Source organism: Megalobrama amblycephala, linkage group LG20 (assembly GCF_018812025.1).
Source record: "Megalobrama amblycephala isolate DHTTF-2021 linkage group LG20, ASM1881202v1, whole genome shotgun sequence".
In the NCBI taxonomy this organism is placed as follows: domain Eukaryota; kingdom Metazoa; phylum Chordata; class Actinopteri; order Cypriniformes; family Xenocyprididae; genus Megalobrama; species Megalobrama amblycephala.
In genome coordinates this window covers 8,067,865-8,083,228 of record NC_063063.1, presented here as the reverse complement: position 1 = coordinate 8,083,228, position 15,364 = coordinate 8,067,865, and the positions used below count along the sequence as shown (strand labels likewise).

At 37.4% G+C, this 15,364-nt stretch overlaps 1 protein-coding gene across 6 annotated transcripts; it reads left to right on the top strand.

Moving 5' to 3' along the window:
* The first annotated feature begins 710 nt into the window (after positions 1 to 710).
* Positions 711 to 13,572, top strand: atxn7l3b (ataxin 7 like 3b). Of its 6 annotated transcripts, none has more exons than XM_048170877.1 (8): positions 711 to 1,019; positions 1,675 to 1,795; positions 2,033 to 2,165; positions 8,901 to 9,072; positions 9,256 to 9,353; positions 9,499 to 9,557; positions 9,868 to 9,913; positions 12,561 to 13,572. In XM_048170877.1, the coding sequence occupies exons 2-8, from the start codon at positions 1,745 to 1,747 to the stop codon at positions 12,638 to 12,640; spliced, it is 639 nt and encodes a 212-aa protein (XP_048026834.1). In that variant the 5' UTR covers positions 711 to 1,019; positions 1,675 to 1,744; the 3' UTR covers positions 12,641 to 13,572. The 6 variants fall into 6 exon arrangements, with proteins under 6 accessions (XP_048026834.1, XP_048026836.1, XP_048026837.1 ...); XM_048170879.1 differs by having other exon boundaries at positions 712 to 1,019; positions 11,892 to 13,572; XM_048170880.1 differs by having other exon boundaries at positions 713 to 1,019; positions 11,903 to 13,572.
* The last annotated feature ends 1,792 nt before the right edge of the window (positions 13,573 to 15,364 follow it).

Genomic DNA, 15,364 nt, shown 5'->3' with positions numbered 1-15,364 from the left:
AAATTCGGCTATTTTTTTTGTCTTGTGGACCATATGTAAACATTTTGTTATGTAAAATATCTTACTCAGGACAGTACTAAATAAAAAATAGCATGCATATTGTATGATCCCTCTTATTTTGTTAAAATTATTCACATTTTCACAGATTCTGCAAGGGGTTCACAAACTTTCAAGCAGCACTGTATATATATATATATATATATAATAAATTCTGCGCCTTTCTCTGATGATCAATAATATTCAATAATATTTTAACCAATACTTTTTATTTACCATGTGCAGAATTATCTAACATACTAAATTCTGTAAAAATAAATAAATAAATAAATCAGCTGCTAAATACTAACAGATATAGATATTCATACATGTGAACTAATATGGTTGCAGACGTACAGTACACTTTAATATGGCTCTCAGCTTACTTAAAGATAAATCACTAGCAGGTAAGATTTCAAATAACAAAGCAAAACATAATGCATCAGTGTTCTTTTTAGTATCCGTGAGATACTATTACAGTTTTTATTAATATTATTTTGAATTCGTTTTTAATTTTATATTTTCATTTTAGTTTAAATGTATTAATTTTGTTATATTTTTGTATAAGAATTTATAAATATCTAACATTTATCTTACAGTATGTAGCAGATACGACAAGATAAGATACTTTGAATCCCATTTTCCTTCTCTCAGACCTGGCTAGACGATTCAGCAGTGAGGCATTTCAGAACAAGATGAACGAGGATTGATTGGTCAGGTCTGGGTGAAGGGAAATGGAAGTCTGCGGACGGGGATAAGAGATTGAACGCTGAATGTGGAACTTTGTTTTGTCTGTGAGGAAATACTTTAAGGGAAATGTCTATTTGGACCTTTTGTACGTGTTCCCTTTCATGCGCAAACCTTTAATGGGACAAAGAACTAGTAGATTCCTATCAGATTTCATTATTGATTTGATCAGATGAGCAGCTTCAGTCAGTGCAGTGAACAGACCGACAACAGCAACAGCCTCCATTCCAGAGCTGGTGAGTGACAGTAATGTCCATATAATACAGATAAACAATATAAATCACGCCACAGTCTGTGTTGGGATTTTCGCAGGCAGTATTAAAGTATAACCTCTTAAAACTCAAAATTCGAGGGCGGCTATCTAAGCCCGTGGACGCAAATCTTATCCCGTTAAACGTCTTTATAATAATGTCCATTTTGGCATCAATCATATTTTATAATAACATACCTCATTTATTATCTTACAGCATTTTAGTTTATCTGTGTCCACGCTTCTGAACGTACCCTGTTATTTCAGTGAAGGCGAGACGGGATGTACGTGTTATCGTGATCAATCATCGATTAACAACATTATATGATATCTGTTAACCTTGTTAATATGAAACGGCCTTAAACATTGCGATATGATATGCGAGTGTTTGCTGTATGCAGTGTAAACGGCTCTAATTCAAGGCAATGCATGGAGTATCACTCACTCTTCTAGCAGTTTTTTACAGCGGTGTGTATCATTTATATATTCGTTTGTTCATAATATTATCAGTAAATCCTGAAATACACGGTGAGGACTTTTTTTGTATGCCTTTATAAATGCAGCCGGGATCATATATTGCTGTCTCATTCCCTGCCTGTGTCTGTGTTGGTCTTCCTTTGTTTGGCTTGTTGTTGTTTCAGCCTCTCCTCAGCCCATGACTGCTGCACTACAGCATGTAGACAGCAGTGCTTTCTCCTGGAGCTTTTGCAAATGAAAATGGAGGACGTGTCTCTGTCCAGTATGGACAACAGTAAGATGGAGGTGAGCCTTTGTTTTTCAAATATCATATTCTTTATAATTGGATCAGTGTTGAATAAACAAACCCTTATGCGGGTGTGTTATGAAGCTCGTCTCTCATGGTATACGTTTTACGCTCGTTTCATTGGTTTTCCCAGCTGTGTCCAGTGAGCGCGATGTGAATATGATGTTCACGCTTCTGAAGGTTACAGTGCGATTCGAGCGCATTAACGCTTGCATGTGTTGCATCTTCACCCTCAGGGCTTTGCTCAAGAGATCCTGTCTGACCTGGTGGAAGATGCCTGTTTGGGTCTTTGTTTTGAAGTTCACAGGGCTGTCAAACAGGGATACTTTTTCCTGGATGACACAGACCAGGAGAGTATGAAAGACTTTGGTAAGACTCTGACACGTTTCTTAATTATGGCAATCAAATGTTTGTTCTCTTAAACACATGGATGGAAACTGCTTTATTTCACAAATTGTTTTATGCAATATTCCAATTTAGCACATACAGTGCTCAGCGTAAATGAGTACACCCCCTTTGAAAAGTAACATTTTAAAAAATATCTCAATGAACAAAAACAATTTCCAAAATGTTGACAAGACTAAGTTTAATATAACATCTGTTTAACTTATAACATAAAAGTAAGGTTAATAATATAACTTAGAGAACAAAATTTTCAGTTTTACTCAAATTAGGGTGATGCAAAAAACAAATGTCTAATTTAACAAAAATTCATCCACAGGTGAGTCTAATTATTCATTACACAGGTGTCCAGCAGACAGCTGACTATAAAAGGGTGTTAAAACCCCCATTTCATGTTGTCAGCAATGGCACCACATGGAAGAGAAATGTCACAAGACCTGAGAAAGAACATAATTTCTTTACATCAGAAAGGTGAAGCTACAAGAAGATCAGCAAAGCTTTACTTATCAGTCAGAATACTGTAGCAAAAGTGGTACAAAAATTGAAAAAAGATGTCACAGAGACGTCCAGGTCATCCACGGAAGTTAACACTTTGACAGGAGCGTCTTCTGATGAGAAGGGTTGAAGAAAATCTGCATTCATGTTCACTGCAGTTATCTAAAGAAGTAGAAAGCCAAACTGGGGTGACTATTTCCCGTGACACAATATGGCGTACACTGCAGAGGAATGGCATGCATGGGTGCCGTCCACGAAAGAAGCCTCTCCTAAAGCCCAGGCACAAAAAAAGCTAGCCTAGAGTTTGCCAGGGCCCATGCTGACAAAGATGAAGACTACTGGGACTCTATACTCTGGAGTGATGAGACCAAGATAAATGTTTTTGGAACTGATGGCTTCAAAACTGTATGGTGTCACAGGTGAGGAATACAAAGAAAAATGCATGGTGCCTACAGTGAAACATGGTGGTGGCAGTGTCCTTATGTGGAGCTGCATGAGTGCTGCTGGTGTCGGGGAGCTGCACTTTCATTGATGGCATCATGAATTCACAGATGTACTGCTCTATACTGAAAGAGAAGATGCTACCATCACTCCGTGCCCTTGGTTGTCATGCACTTTTCCAACATGACAATGATCCTAAACACACATCTATGTTAAAGGAATAATTCACCAAAAAATTATCCCATAATTTACTCACCGTCAAGCCATCCTAGGTGTATATGACTTTCTTCTTTCAGCCGAACACAGAGTTATATTAATTAATATCCTGGCTCTTCCCAGGTTTGTAATCGCATTAAATATCATATTTTTTTCTTTTCTTTTTTTCTTTTTTTCTTTTTAAGCTCCAAATAATAATATTAATAAATGCCTTCTCAAGCAAAGCGATGGTTTTTTTTAAAAGAAAAATATTCATATTTTACCTTATAAACTGCAATCACTATATAAAAACATAGCTACACATATAAGCATGATTAATGTTCATTTTGATAATGATTTTTAAAGCAGATTTTAAACTTCACATTAGTGAAATTTTTGCAAAAATGGCAAAATGGGCCATTGTCATTAGTGTAGCAATGTATGAAGCACAGCTCACACGAAGTCACTTTCAAACCAGGCAGCTTTTTGTTGGTCAACAGTATGAATTTGAGTGACCAACTTGAACTTGTTATAAAATCTGCGTGGGAAAAACTTTCACCCTCACATGAAATGCACGAACACGTAGATTCTAATCGAGCACTAGATTTTGACCATGAAAATTTGTGAACAACGATAAATGTGACAACACCTTTAGATGTCTGTCTGGAGGATTTATCCAGGTGCCGTAAAGGAATTGTTCACCCAAAAAAAGAAAATTGGTGCCTGGAGATGATGGAAAAACATACAGAGCGCTTGGTACATTGTGCTTGTTACGTTTTTCGCCTTCAAACCAAACTTGCGTCTTCAGCCAACAAAGTTTAAATCCCATCTAGCATAGCCTTTACTCATTAGGTCAGTAGGGGGAGAGTAGGTGGTCTTTAGTGGCTGTTTGTCAAGTCAAGTCAAGTCAAATTTATTTATATAGCGCTTTTACAATTGGTAATTGTTTCAAAGCAGCTTTACATATTAGAAGCACAGAAAAAAAGGGAAGTGGTTAAAAATAAGCTGTACAAACAAGCGTGGTAATATGTAACATATACAAGATGGTGCTACATTAAGCCAATGTCGGCTGACTCCCAGGGGTGGAAAAAAACCCCTAGGAGAAAACCCAGCGTGGGAAAAAAGTCCTAGGAGGGAAAAAACCCCTTGGAAGATATATATAATATATGTAAATGGATATGGAGATCAAAATCTGAATTATACATTTTTATTATAGAGATTAAAAATAGATTATATATATATATTTGTAAGCGGATAAGGGGATGTTTGAACACTTTTAACCACACAAGTGTTTCCACTACAACAGCAATCCGGTCAAATGCATTCTCAACTACCTTTGGAAGTGGTCGAAAGTGGACAAGCTCAAAACGTTTTACACCGTGTTTACACCTGGATTTAGTTGTCATCCACTTGTGATCCGATCCACTAAAACACATCTTAATACCAGGTGGAAAGTTCGCTTTAAAAAGGAGATCTGGGGTACGTACGGTTCATGTGAACTTCGGTACAGTTCGCTGCTGATATGAACGCAATCATACTAAATTGTGGAATTGAACCACTTTTGAAGAAGTATGATTCGGTAAAACTTTATTTATTTGTGCGTGTTCTCAATCACTTTTCTGACAAGCAGGATTGACATACTGCAAGCAAAGAGAATGTCTATCTCATTTCTTCTCTCCTTCAGCAGAAACAGATTCCCACGTTCTTTAGAACATTTGCAGTACATTTGCGGCAGATAGACGCTATAGTGTTGACAAAACCAAAGGTTTGAAGTGAGGCGAGGAATGTTATGCATTTTACCACCTTCTCCTGTGTGGTTCTTACCTAGCAACAGGGGCAAACAATTGCCACTTTGATGCATACATACCACACAATCAAAAATACAGTGTGACACAATCCAGCAGGGCGAGGGGGGATCAAAACTCTGATTCTGACCGAGCGAGCAATCGAACCAAATGTTAAGGCTCGCTCAAACTCCAGAAAAGCCATAAAACCACTATAATCCAAAACGGCTAAATTCATACAACTAAAGTCTCCTTTTAAAGGTGCCCTAGATTATATTTTTAAAAGATGTAATATAAGTCTAAGGGGTCCCCTGAATGTGTCTGTGAAGTTTCAGATCAAAATACCCCATAGATTTTTTTAAATTAATTTTTTTAACTGCCTATTTTGGGGCATCATTATAAACGAGCCGATTTTATGCTGCGGCCCCTTTAAATCCCGTGGTCCACATCCCACAGAGCTCGCGCTTGCCTTGAACAGTGCCTTAACAAAGTTTACACAGCTAATATAACCCTCAAAATGGATCTTTACAAAGTGTTCGTCATGCATGCGTCGGATTATGTGAGTATTGTATACTGTTATATTGTTTACTTCTGATTTTGAATGAGTTTGATAGTGCTTCCGTGGCTAACGGTTAATGCTACTCTGTTGGAGAGATTTAATAAAGAATGAAGTTGTGTTTATGCAATTATACAGACTGCAAGTGTTTAAAAATGAAAATAGGCGACGGCTCTCTTGTCTCCGTGAATACAGTAATAACCGATGGTAACTTTAACCACATTTAACAGTACATTAGCAACATGCTAACGAAACATGTTAGAAAGACAGTTTACAAATATCACTAAAAATATCATGGATCATGTCAGTTATTATTGCTCCATCTGCCATTTTTCACTATTGTTCTTGCTTGCTTACCTAGTCTGATGATTTGGTTGTGCACATCCAGACGTTAATACTGACTGCCCTTGTCTAATGCCTTTTATAATGTTGGAAACGTGAGCTGGCATATGCAAATATTGGGGGCGTACACCCCGACTGTTACGTAACAGTCAGTGTTATGTTGAGATTCGCCTGTTCTTTGGAGGTCTTTTAAACAAATGAGATTTATATAAGGAAGGAGGAAACAATAGAGTTTGAGACTCACTGTATGTCATTTCCATGTACTGAACTCTTGTTATTTAACAATGCCAAGATAAATTCAATTTTTCATTCGAGGGCACCTTTAAGAGAAATCAGTTCACTAAGTGGTGCATTCACACTTGTAGTTTGGTTTGTTTGGTTCATTTGGTCCGGACCAAAGAAGAAAAAAAAAACATTTATTCCTGGTCCGATTAGCGTTCAGATTGGCAATTTTATCACCGAACCAAAAGATTCCGAACCTTAAGGCATTCACAACGTGATTGGCTGGATTTTGGCATATTGCCTATTTTGAACTTACAGAACATCCAACACAATGCTGTGTGCTGAGATAAATGCGCTCGTTGTGTGTGTGTAGCCTGCATGTGATGGTATTCCGGCCAGCTGGGAACTCGTGAAGAGCTTATAAAGGCCAGAACACACCAAGCCGACGCCGATGAACTAGTGGCGACGAAAGCAGACTGCGGGGTTGGCTCACGTCGCCAGCGTCTGTGTCCAAAGTTGCCCTGACGCACCAAACCGATGCTAAACAGCCGACGGCCAAGTAGCACGTCAGTTCTGCGCCTGCGTGAGATGAAATGCCTTTCCGAACCAGCAGGTGGATGTAGCTGAACAGCCAATCAGAATGATCAGATGGCCCAACGGACCGATGAGCTCCGACGCCGATTCAACATTTCAAATCGGCTGAAAAAAAAGCAGACGAGGACCAACTTTAGCCGACGGTGCAGAACACACTGAGAAAACTTAGTCGGCCGACGAAGAAAAACTGCCCGACGGCCGACCGTCGGCTTGGTGTGTTCCTGCCTTAAAATGTGTAAAGTAGTCAAAACAGTGGCAGGAATCCATCCGTCACACACACAAACAATCTGCTGTGTGAAGCATAGACAGTAAAAGAAATGGACACAGCGACCCCATTGGAACTCAATTGAGACAAGTGAAGCCCATTTTTAGCGATTTTTAGCACTTCCGTTTCTGACGCGCAGACTCAAACTAAGCTTGATGACGTCAGCAACCTGTCTGACAGATGTAAATCTTCTAGTAGCTGTGCGTGCAAACTGCCATCGTTAATCTTGCAGAGACGGTGAGCTTAAGCGGGGAGTTCTTTGGCGTGAGTGAGCAGGAGTAAGTATTCTGATTAATTATTTTGTATAGTATTTTAAAATGTAACGCCAGTACGCCATATTAAGTTAATGCATACTATTGCCTGCGAGCTTCTCCTCCTGTCTGTACGGTAATTTCTCTACTGTGCGACAGAGAGTCGAGTGGTTATGACGCAATCGTTAGCCTATTTTTACAAAAACTGTTTCTACGGGGCCATAATGTAACATAGAAGGTAATGGAGCCCTTTATACATGGTCGTGTATCTTTAGAAATAAATAATGGACAAATGGAGTCTTTAAACGCCTCAGATGTAAAGTTATTTGCTGTCAAAGTGACGCCAAAATGAATGGGAGTCAATGGGATGCTAACGCAAGTGAAGTTCTGCTACAAGATGGCGGCACGCGGCCGACTTCAACTTCCGGTCGACTTCCTTGGGCACTGGTGTGAAGACGCGCGTCTGATGGCTGTGATGGGCAAACTCGCGACTATGACGAGAAAAACCGACATACGTGAGGATTCAGTCCTTTTTAGGGTCTCGTCTTCCTGTTTTTGGTTCGTTTACTTGTCTTTGGTCCGTGTTGCGTTCATATATCATAAAAATTTTAACGCGTTATTTTTTCCGTAATTAATTAATTTAATTAAAGTGTTAAATTCCCAGCCCTACTTTATAGGTATGGTTCTTGGTGTGAACGGGCTTTAAGTTCTGATTTGATATGAACTATACCATAAACATTTTAAAGTCACCATGAAGGCAAAATTGACAATTCTTATTTTTTGGAATATTGCAGTAATTATTATAAATGATTTATTTGTGCACATGATTATTTTTACAATAATCTTTAATCAAAATACCCCCCCCCCCCCCCCAATTAACAAACCACAACTATCCAACGATCCAATCAAGTCCAGATGGACAAAGTCCCACCCTACATTTTATCCTTGTTCAAGAAGTCAATTTCACATCAATATATGTCACAATAGAGAAGAAAAGATTATTGCTACAATTTCATGCCGACTTTAAACATAAATATGGAAGCCTTCTAATGGCTGCTGCAGACTTTACCAATTCATAAATACCAACTTGTATTTCGAAGGTGGGACTTGTTCTGCCTATTTGCACTTTTGTTGCATTCACACCATGTCGTAATTACCATAAATAAAGCTCTGTATGCTTTTCAATCACTCTTGCAGTACTTTGATGTCATACACCAATCGATCTGCACAGCGCCGCTTCAAGTCGAACACACCTTAGATCTGCAGTGGTCAGGTGGTACAGCAGGTACAAGTCGTTGTACACATGGTACAAGTCGTTGCTCTCAGAAAATTGAGTTTACACGTTGTAAACACAAGTTCTACAAGCACGTGAAGGCTTTTTACAGTTCAGAATCGTTATGGAAATTACGACATGGATAGAATGCAGATTTTCTCACATTCATTGTAATGTGAGTGAACTGTCTTGATAGATGTGGTATTTGGAGGAACAGACCCAAATTTAAGCTATCTTTAACCGAAACATCCACCTGAAACACGTTTTCACTGTGTCTCTTGTAGAAATCGTGGACCAGCCTGGAGTAGACATTTTCGGGCAAGTGTACAACCAGTGGAAAAACAAAGAGTGTGTGTGTCCCAACTGCAGCCGGAGCATCGCCGCCTCACGCTTTGCTCCTCACCTGGAGAAATGCCTCGGCATGGGCCGCAACAGCAGTCGCATTGCCAACCGCAGGTATTACGACTAAACATTACCCAGAAGAAAACTATGGAGGCCACCTGAACTCCAGGCAAATGTTCATAAAGGGTTGTGCTTGTCTGAATGTCTGGAGTCTATTATTGATAATGCTGGTCATGTAACTGCACTTTTGGAACATGTGATGGCAATGTGTGTCTGTGTGTATAAATGTATATTTAGAATTGCAAGCGGCAACAACACGAACAAATCAGAGAGCGATCAAGAAGACAATGATGATGTCAACGACAATGACTGGTCTTATGGGGCAGAAAAGAAAGGTGAGACTGTTATAAATCACCTTTCTTTGGAATGTTCTAAATTATCGCTAAACCACTCGAGGAACTTCATTGTATAAATAGTGACTGCAACTATTTATGAATGTTTTTGCATTTTAATATTATATTACAATATTTTGCTTTTCAGCCAAGAAGAGAAAGTCAGATAAGGTATTTTTACATTCTTTGAAACAACCTGTATTCTTGGTAAGTTTGTTTTACTGTTACAGATGTTTTTTCTGCTCTTAGATGGCCTCTCAGCATTTGTAGCCACAGAATCTGGTGCTATAGAGTTAGCTGTAGCATTCGTTTATTAAAGGGTGTAGAATTCTTATCCACAATTCCCATCAACAATAATGTTTTGGCTACAAGCTGTTCATACAGACATTAGCTCTCTAATCAGTGCTGGACTGTAGCTTACTGTGCCTGAATTTTATTTCACAATGTCTTTTCATTGGTTTCATTTGCATATGCTGGCTGCAGGCTAATGTTTGATGTCTCTTTTCTTTCTGTACAGAATCCAAATTCACCAAGAAGATCCAAATCCATGAAACATAAAAATGGTAAGTATATGCTTATCCATCCAAAACAAACCGATTGTTTGAAATCTCAGTATACAGTATATTCAAGTGTTAAGGCCCCGATATACTTTTTTTTTTTTTTCTTCGCTTGTAAAAAGAAGTTTGTAATACTTTTACAGTGGTATACTGTTAGCGAACATCCCGATGCCACCCATACTATTCAGAGTAACAATTATGAATATGTTAATATGCATTGCGCACTTTTCTCTCAATAGCAAAATAAACAAAACAAAAATGTAGGGTTGCCCCTAATATTCAACTAATGGTTAGTCACACAGTGGTAATTGCTGTATGTGTGCCATCCATCGACCTCAAATATGGCTTATCATTTGAAACATGTAAGTACTAGTAAAAACTTTACATGGCTGCTCACTCTAATGTTAACCTAGATAAATGTGCACTATTAGCATATCCAAGTGTTTTTTCGGAGTGCGGAAGCTGAAATATTAGCGCACTTACTGCAAGACATGGAGGCGCCGGCACGATCGCTTGCATTTTTTTTTTCCTGATAACAGTGAAAACAACTTAAAGGGTTAGTTCACCCAAAAATGAAAATTCTGTAATTTTCTGTAATTTACTCCCTCATGCCGTTCCACACCCGTAAGACCTTCGTTAATCTTCGGAACACAAATACGGGTGTGGAACGGCATGAGGGTGAGTAATAAATGACAGAATTTTCATTTTTGGGTGAACTAACCCTTTAAAATACTCATTTTTAATCATTCAGATAAGAGTAATACATAATTCGTCATAATCGTCATAATACATAATCAAAATTTTATTTGTGTAAACTCAAAATAACAAGAACATCCCTTTATAAAATAAATAAAGAAAACAAACATTATGTGCTTTCGGCCATCTCAGTCTCCGTAAACTTGAGCGCGTCAAAAAATAAACCAAAACTCAGTGTATACTTGCCTCACAGACATGAGAAATATATCTATAGAAAGCTTAAAATGTCAAGTGATTGTCCACCAATTCAAGTGGAAAACAAATATTCTCAGATTATGTAATCCATATGAAATGTTCAGGCGCGTCCACTACTGCGGAGATGAGTCAGCATGGTCGACTTAATCTCTGCAGCCAAAAACATTATCAATTCTTTAGACAATCTCATTGCGTTTTTTTTTTTTCACAACACATTCATAATTATTACTTTTGTTGGTGGCAAGTTTTATGTGTGCATTTTAGCGCTGATTAGGCTATTTATTATATATTTATACTACAGGGCTGTTGAATGCTTGAATCTGATTGGTTGATCAACGTTCTAAGGTGTGCAATTATTTTCAGGGAAACGCACGGCTAAAGTAGTTCTAGGCAGGTCTTGACCGCATTACAGTTCCATATCACTTCCATATGATTTCACGTACACGTACTGTATAACGTTAGTACGGACACACACTCGCACAGAAACATTTTGTCAGTGCTGCTCTGACGAATCAAATTAAAATTAAAATGACTCCCCAGCGAGGTAATAACTGTGTGATTCTTGAGGAAACTATAAGTTTATCTACGTTTCGCTATTAGCAGAGTCAGTGCTGCCATGAGAGAGGCACAGACACTCAGGGAGGCTAATTCACATATGCGCTCTCTCTCTCTCAAGTACGTTAATAACTGTATCAGCGGTATTATTCTGCTATCAAGGTTCAAGCCTCCGTTACTAGTTCTGAAATGACATTGTGGAATTAGTCGACTAATCACTTAAATGAACTACTACTAGTCGACTACAAAAATCTTTAGTCAAGGGCAGACTTACAAAAATGACAGCGCTGAGAAAACAACAGTTAAGAAAGCATCTGATAATAGCGATGTGGATATGTTTGTATCACTCAGCAGTTCATCACTTCAAGTCATGTTTATTTATATAGCACTTTATACAATAGATTGTTAGATGCTTTACAGTGTTAAACATGAAAAAACAGTGTCGGTGTCACTTTGAATTAGAATTACAACTTTCCAGTGTTTCGACAGACTGAACAGAAGAAATGAACTGGAGAAGATTTCCACGTCAAAGAAGGCGGAGCCTCAGAGCCACACCTACCTATTACGTAATCGCCACGGACCAGTGATAGTTCGAAGGGGTTCACTAGCTGGAGCATACTTTTCCGGAAAGTTCGCTTTGACAAGCTGTTTCAACTCCCCAAACAAACTTTGTTTTGGCCTGATTTTGTTCAAAATTGCATCACACAAGTTCAACTTTCTTCAATTTTGCTTGAAGTATATCGGGGCCTTTTGGGGCCTTTCACACAGAACACGTTTTTGCGTTGAATAACGGAACGAAACACGCAAATACATTTTGTATTTTTTTTTAAAGTTGAACTACTTTTAACTTAAGCAGTGTTTTTAGAATGCCGTGACGCTGCATAAGACACAAGTGCAACAATCAGACACACGCATTTAGCATATTTACATTGAAACCATTAGAAATGTAGCACAGTGGAATGCAAAAACAGATTCTTTGTGAATGGCCTCTTATGGTGCATTTCGCATGTCCGATTTCAAAGCTTTACATGCTAGTTGAAAAATTTTGCAAGCAATATTGTATGCTAACAGTCTTTAAGTCATTGAAAGTTATTGACAAAAAGATAAGACATTATAATTAACTGTCTGGTGAATAATTTTCTTAAAGCTTTGCTGGGTCCTAAGCGACGTGTGGAGAATCAGGACAGTTCGTGTGTGTTGCTAAGAGATGAGACGTTTTCTCAATAACACTGTGGGTAGCAGGAGTCACTCACTACCCACAGTGCCACACGGTTTACCATATCACAGGATTGTGTGAGCTGAATTATGCTGATCAGTGGAGGATATGTGGACTAATTCTTCTGTCATTCAGTTTACATTAGTTTTTTCTTTTTTTTTTTCTCTCTTTTTTTTTTCGTCTTCAGACATTTTTGCACAATCTCATATCCTGCTCATGCAGCTTTGATGGCTGGTCTCTCAAAAATGACACATCTAGGATAGAGGAACTTGCACGGTGCTCTCAGGGAGGAAGTTAGAACTCAGATCATCATGTCGGCAGCCAGAAACAGCCGAGTCGTAGAACCTGGGCCAGTTGAGCTCTCCCATAACTAAGGTGTAGGATTCTCTCGAAAGCATACATTCTCATATGTAATTTCTCATTCTGGGAGGATTTTGCATCTAATAATGAAATTGTTAAAGATTAATAGCAAATCAAGATCATAAATCAGTGTGAACTGTTCCCCATCAGGTATTTACTACACAATGTTTTAATTTTTTTTTTTTTTGGAGAATCATGACCCAGTATAGTTGTTTCTTTCCTCTGTAGTTCAATAGCCAAAATGTGGTACATTTGTACTATGTTATGTCACTAGTTCTTTAGCATATTATCATACTACATTTTTTTTTTTTTTTTCAATAGTAAGTTATTGGTTACAAAGAGAGGCGTAGATCTCCAAAAAGAATTAAGGCTTGAGAATATCTTTATCATTGTAACTTGTTTTTCTTTACTCTTTTTTTTTTTTATGTATTAGATGTTTACAGTGTAAAGTGTCCTGTGCGGTCTCACTTTGTTTGTAACGGTGTATATATATTTGACTAGGTGAAAGATGCTGCTATCCTGACCGTGAGCCATACGCTTACGAGCATGTCATCCATGTAATAAAAAAAATCTGAACTCTGAACATGCTTCATGTGTGTACAACAGTTATTTATTTCAGAAATGTGGGTGTTCTGAAGGCACTCATTTCGGACCACCAAGAGAGATTTTGCATTGAAATTGTATTAAAAATTTAAAATAATAATTTTTCAAAACTCAGAGTGAAGCTTGAGCTGGGGTGATTACAGAACGGATCCACTTACATACATTGCTACAGTTTGTGCGTCCCATGGTAAAATGCAATGTTTGAGGCTTTGCCAAGTAATATGTATATTTCTTAGTTGGCAATGAAAATAGTTCCAAAATAAGCCAAAGTTTTGTATAGACAGATAGTTCTGGTCCTCAGAATTGACTGGATGAGCTTCAATTCAGGAGTTCTGATATTTAGTACAACAGCACTGACCTCGTGTCTGAATATTCCTGTTTAGGCGAAAATAGTATGTAGTGTGTTTGACAATGGCAACATGGCGGCGGATATTGTATGTCCGGATAGCATTCACACTATACTCATGGATACTTTTAGAAAACACACATTTTAACGACAAAGTTTATCAAATTATGTACCGAGTACTACATTTTTGACGCATTGTGAAACTCTTTGCAACGCTGCATGTCTGTTTATAGCTGAATCAAAGGAATGCTTATATTCAGAACAAAAGCACTTTTGCTTGTGTAATATTATAGAGTACAGGTTCCAAAGGTCCCCCTTTAGAGATTTTTTTTTTTTTTTCTTCTGGTCCCAAAGTATATAATTCCAATTAAAAAACAGGAAAACCTAATTTCAGTTATAAAGTAGTAAATAATAATAAAAATCACATTTTACACAATGAAATTGTAAAACACTTCTGTTTAATTATCCACTTTTGGCATTTCTTTCTTTCTTTCTTTCTTTCTTTCTTTAGTCTTTATTTTAAATTATTTGGATCCATCCCAATCGGTGCCATTTAAATAGGCTATATTACGTACCGCTGTTTATAATCGCACACAAATATAGCAGCTTTCATTTCTTGTTCATTCGTCTTGGAACTATTTCTCTTTGCGGAAGCTTTACGTTCTGTTGTTAAATTAGTCGATAGTCGACTGTTGTTAAATTACGAGAAAAAACTTGTTAAATTTCGAGAAAAAAGTCGAGAAATTTACGAATTTGTTCTCATAACGACTTTTTTTAGTAATTTAATGAGTTTATTCTCAACATTTTATCTCGACTTTTTTCTCGAAATTTAACAACATTTTTCTCATAATTTAACAAATTTGTTCTCGTAATTTAACGTCTTTTTTTCCTCGTAATTTAATTACTTTACTCTCAACGTTTTATCTAGACTTTTTTCTCGAAATTTAACGAGTTTTTTCTCGTAATTTAACGAGTTTATTCTCAACATTTTATCTCGACTTTTTTCTTGAAATTTAACAACTTTAATCTCGAGATGGTTTTATTTTTTTTTATTATTGCTTGGCCCTAATCCTCTTCCGTACTTTTATACATTAACAATTATATCTGTCTTTATTTTTTAGGAAGGGGTCTGTCCAGGGATGGGCAGTATTTATGATACATGTATTTCAAATACGTATTTCAAATACAAAATAGTATTTTGTAATTTGAATTTGATAGGGTTGATGAAAATGACTTTGTATTTTGTATCAAAATATTTTAGTGTTTTGTATTTTTGTAGTTTTAAAATACTGTAAAATACTTTGTAAGAAGTCTACATGATGACATCATAAAAATTCGACCTCTGATTGGTGCTTAATACTCAGTGGTTTGCCCAGACTTGTTGAGTTCAGAACAGATGTTAAGATTTGTTGTTCGTTTTAGTAGC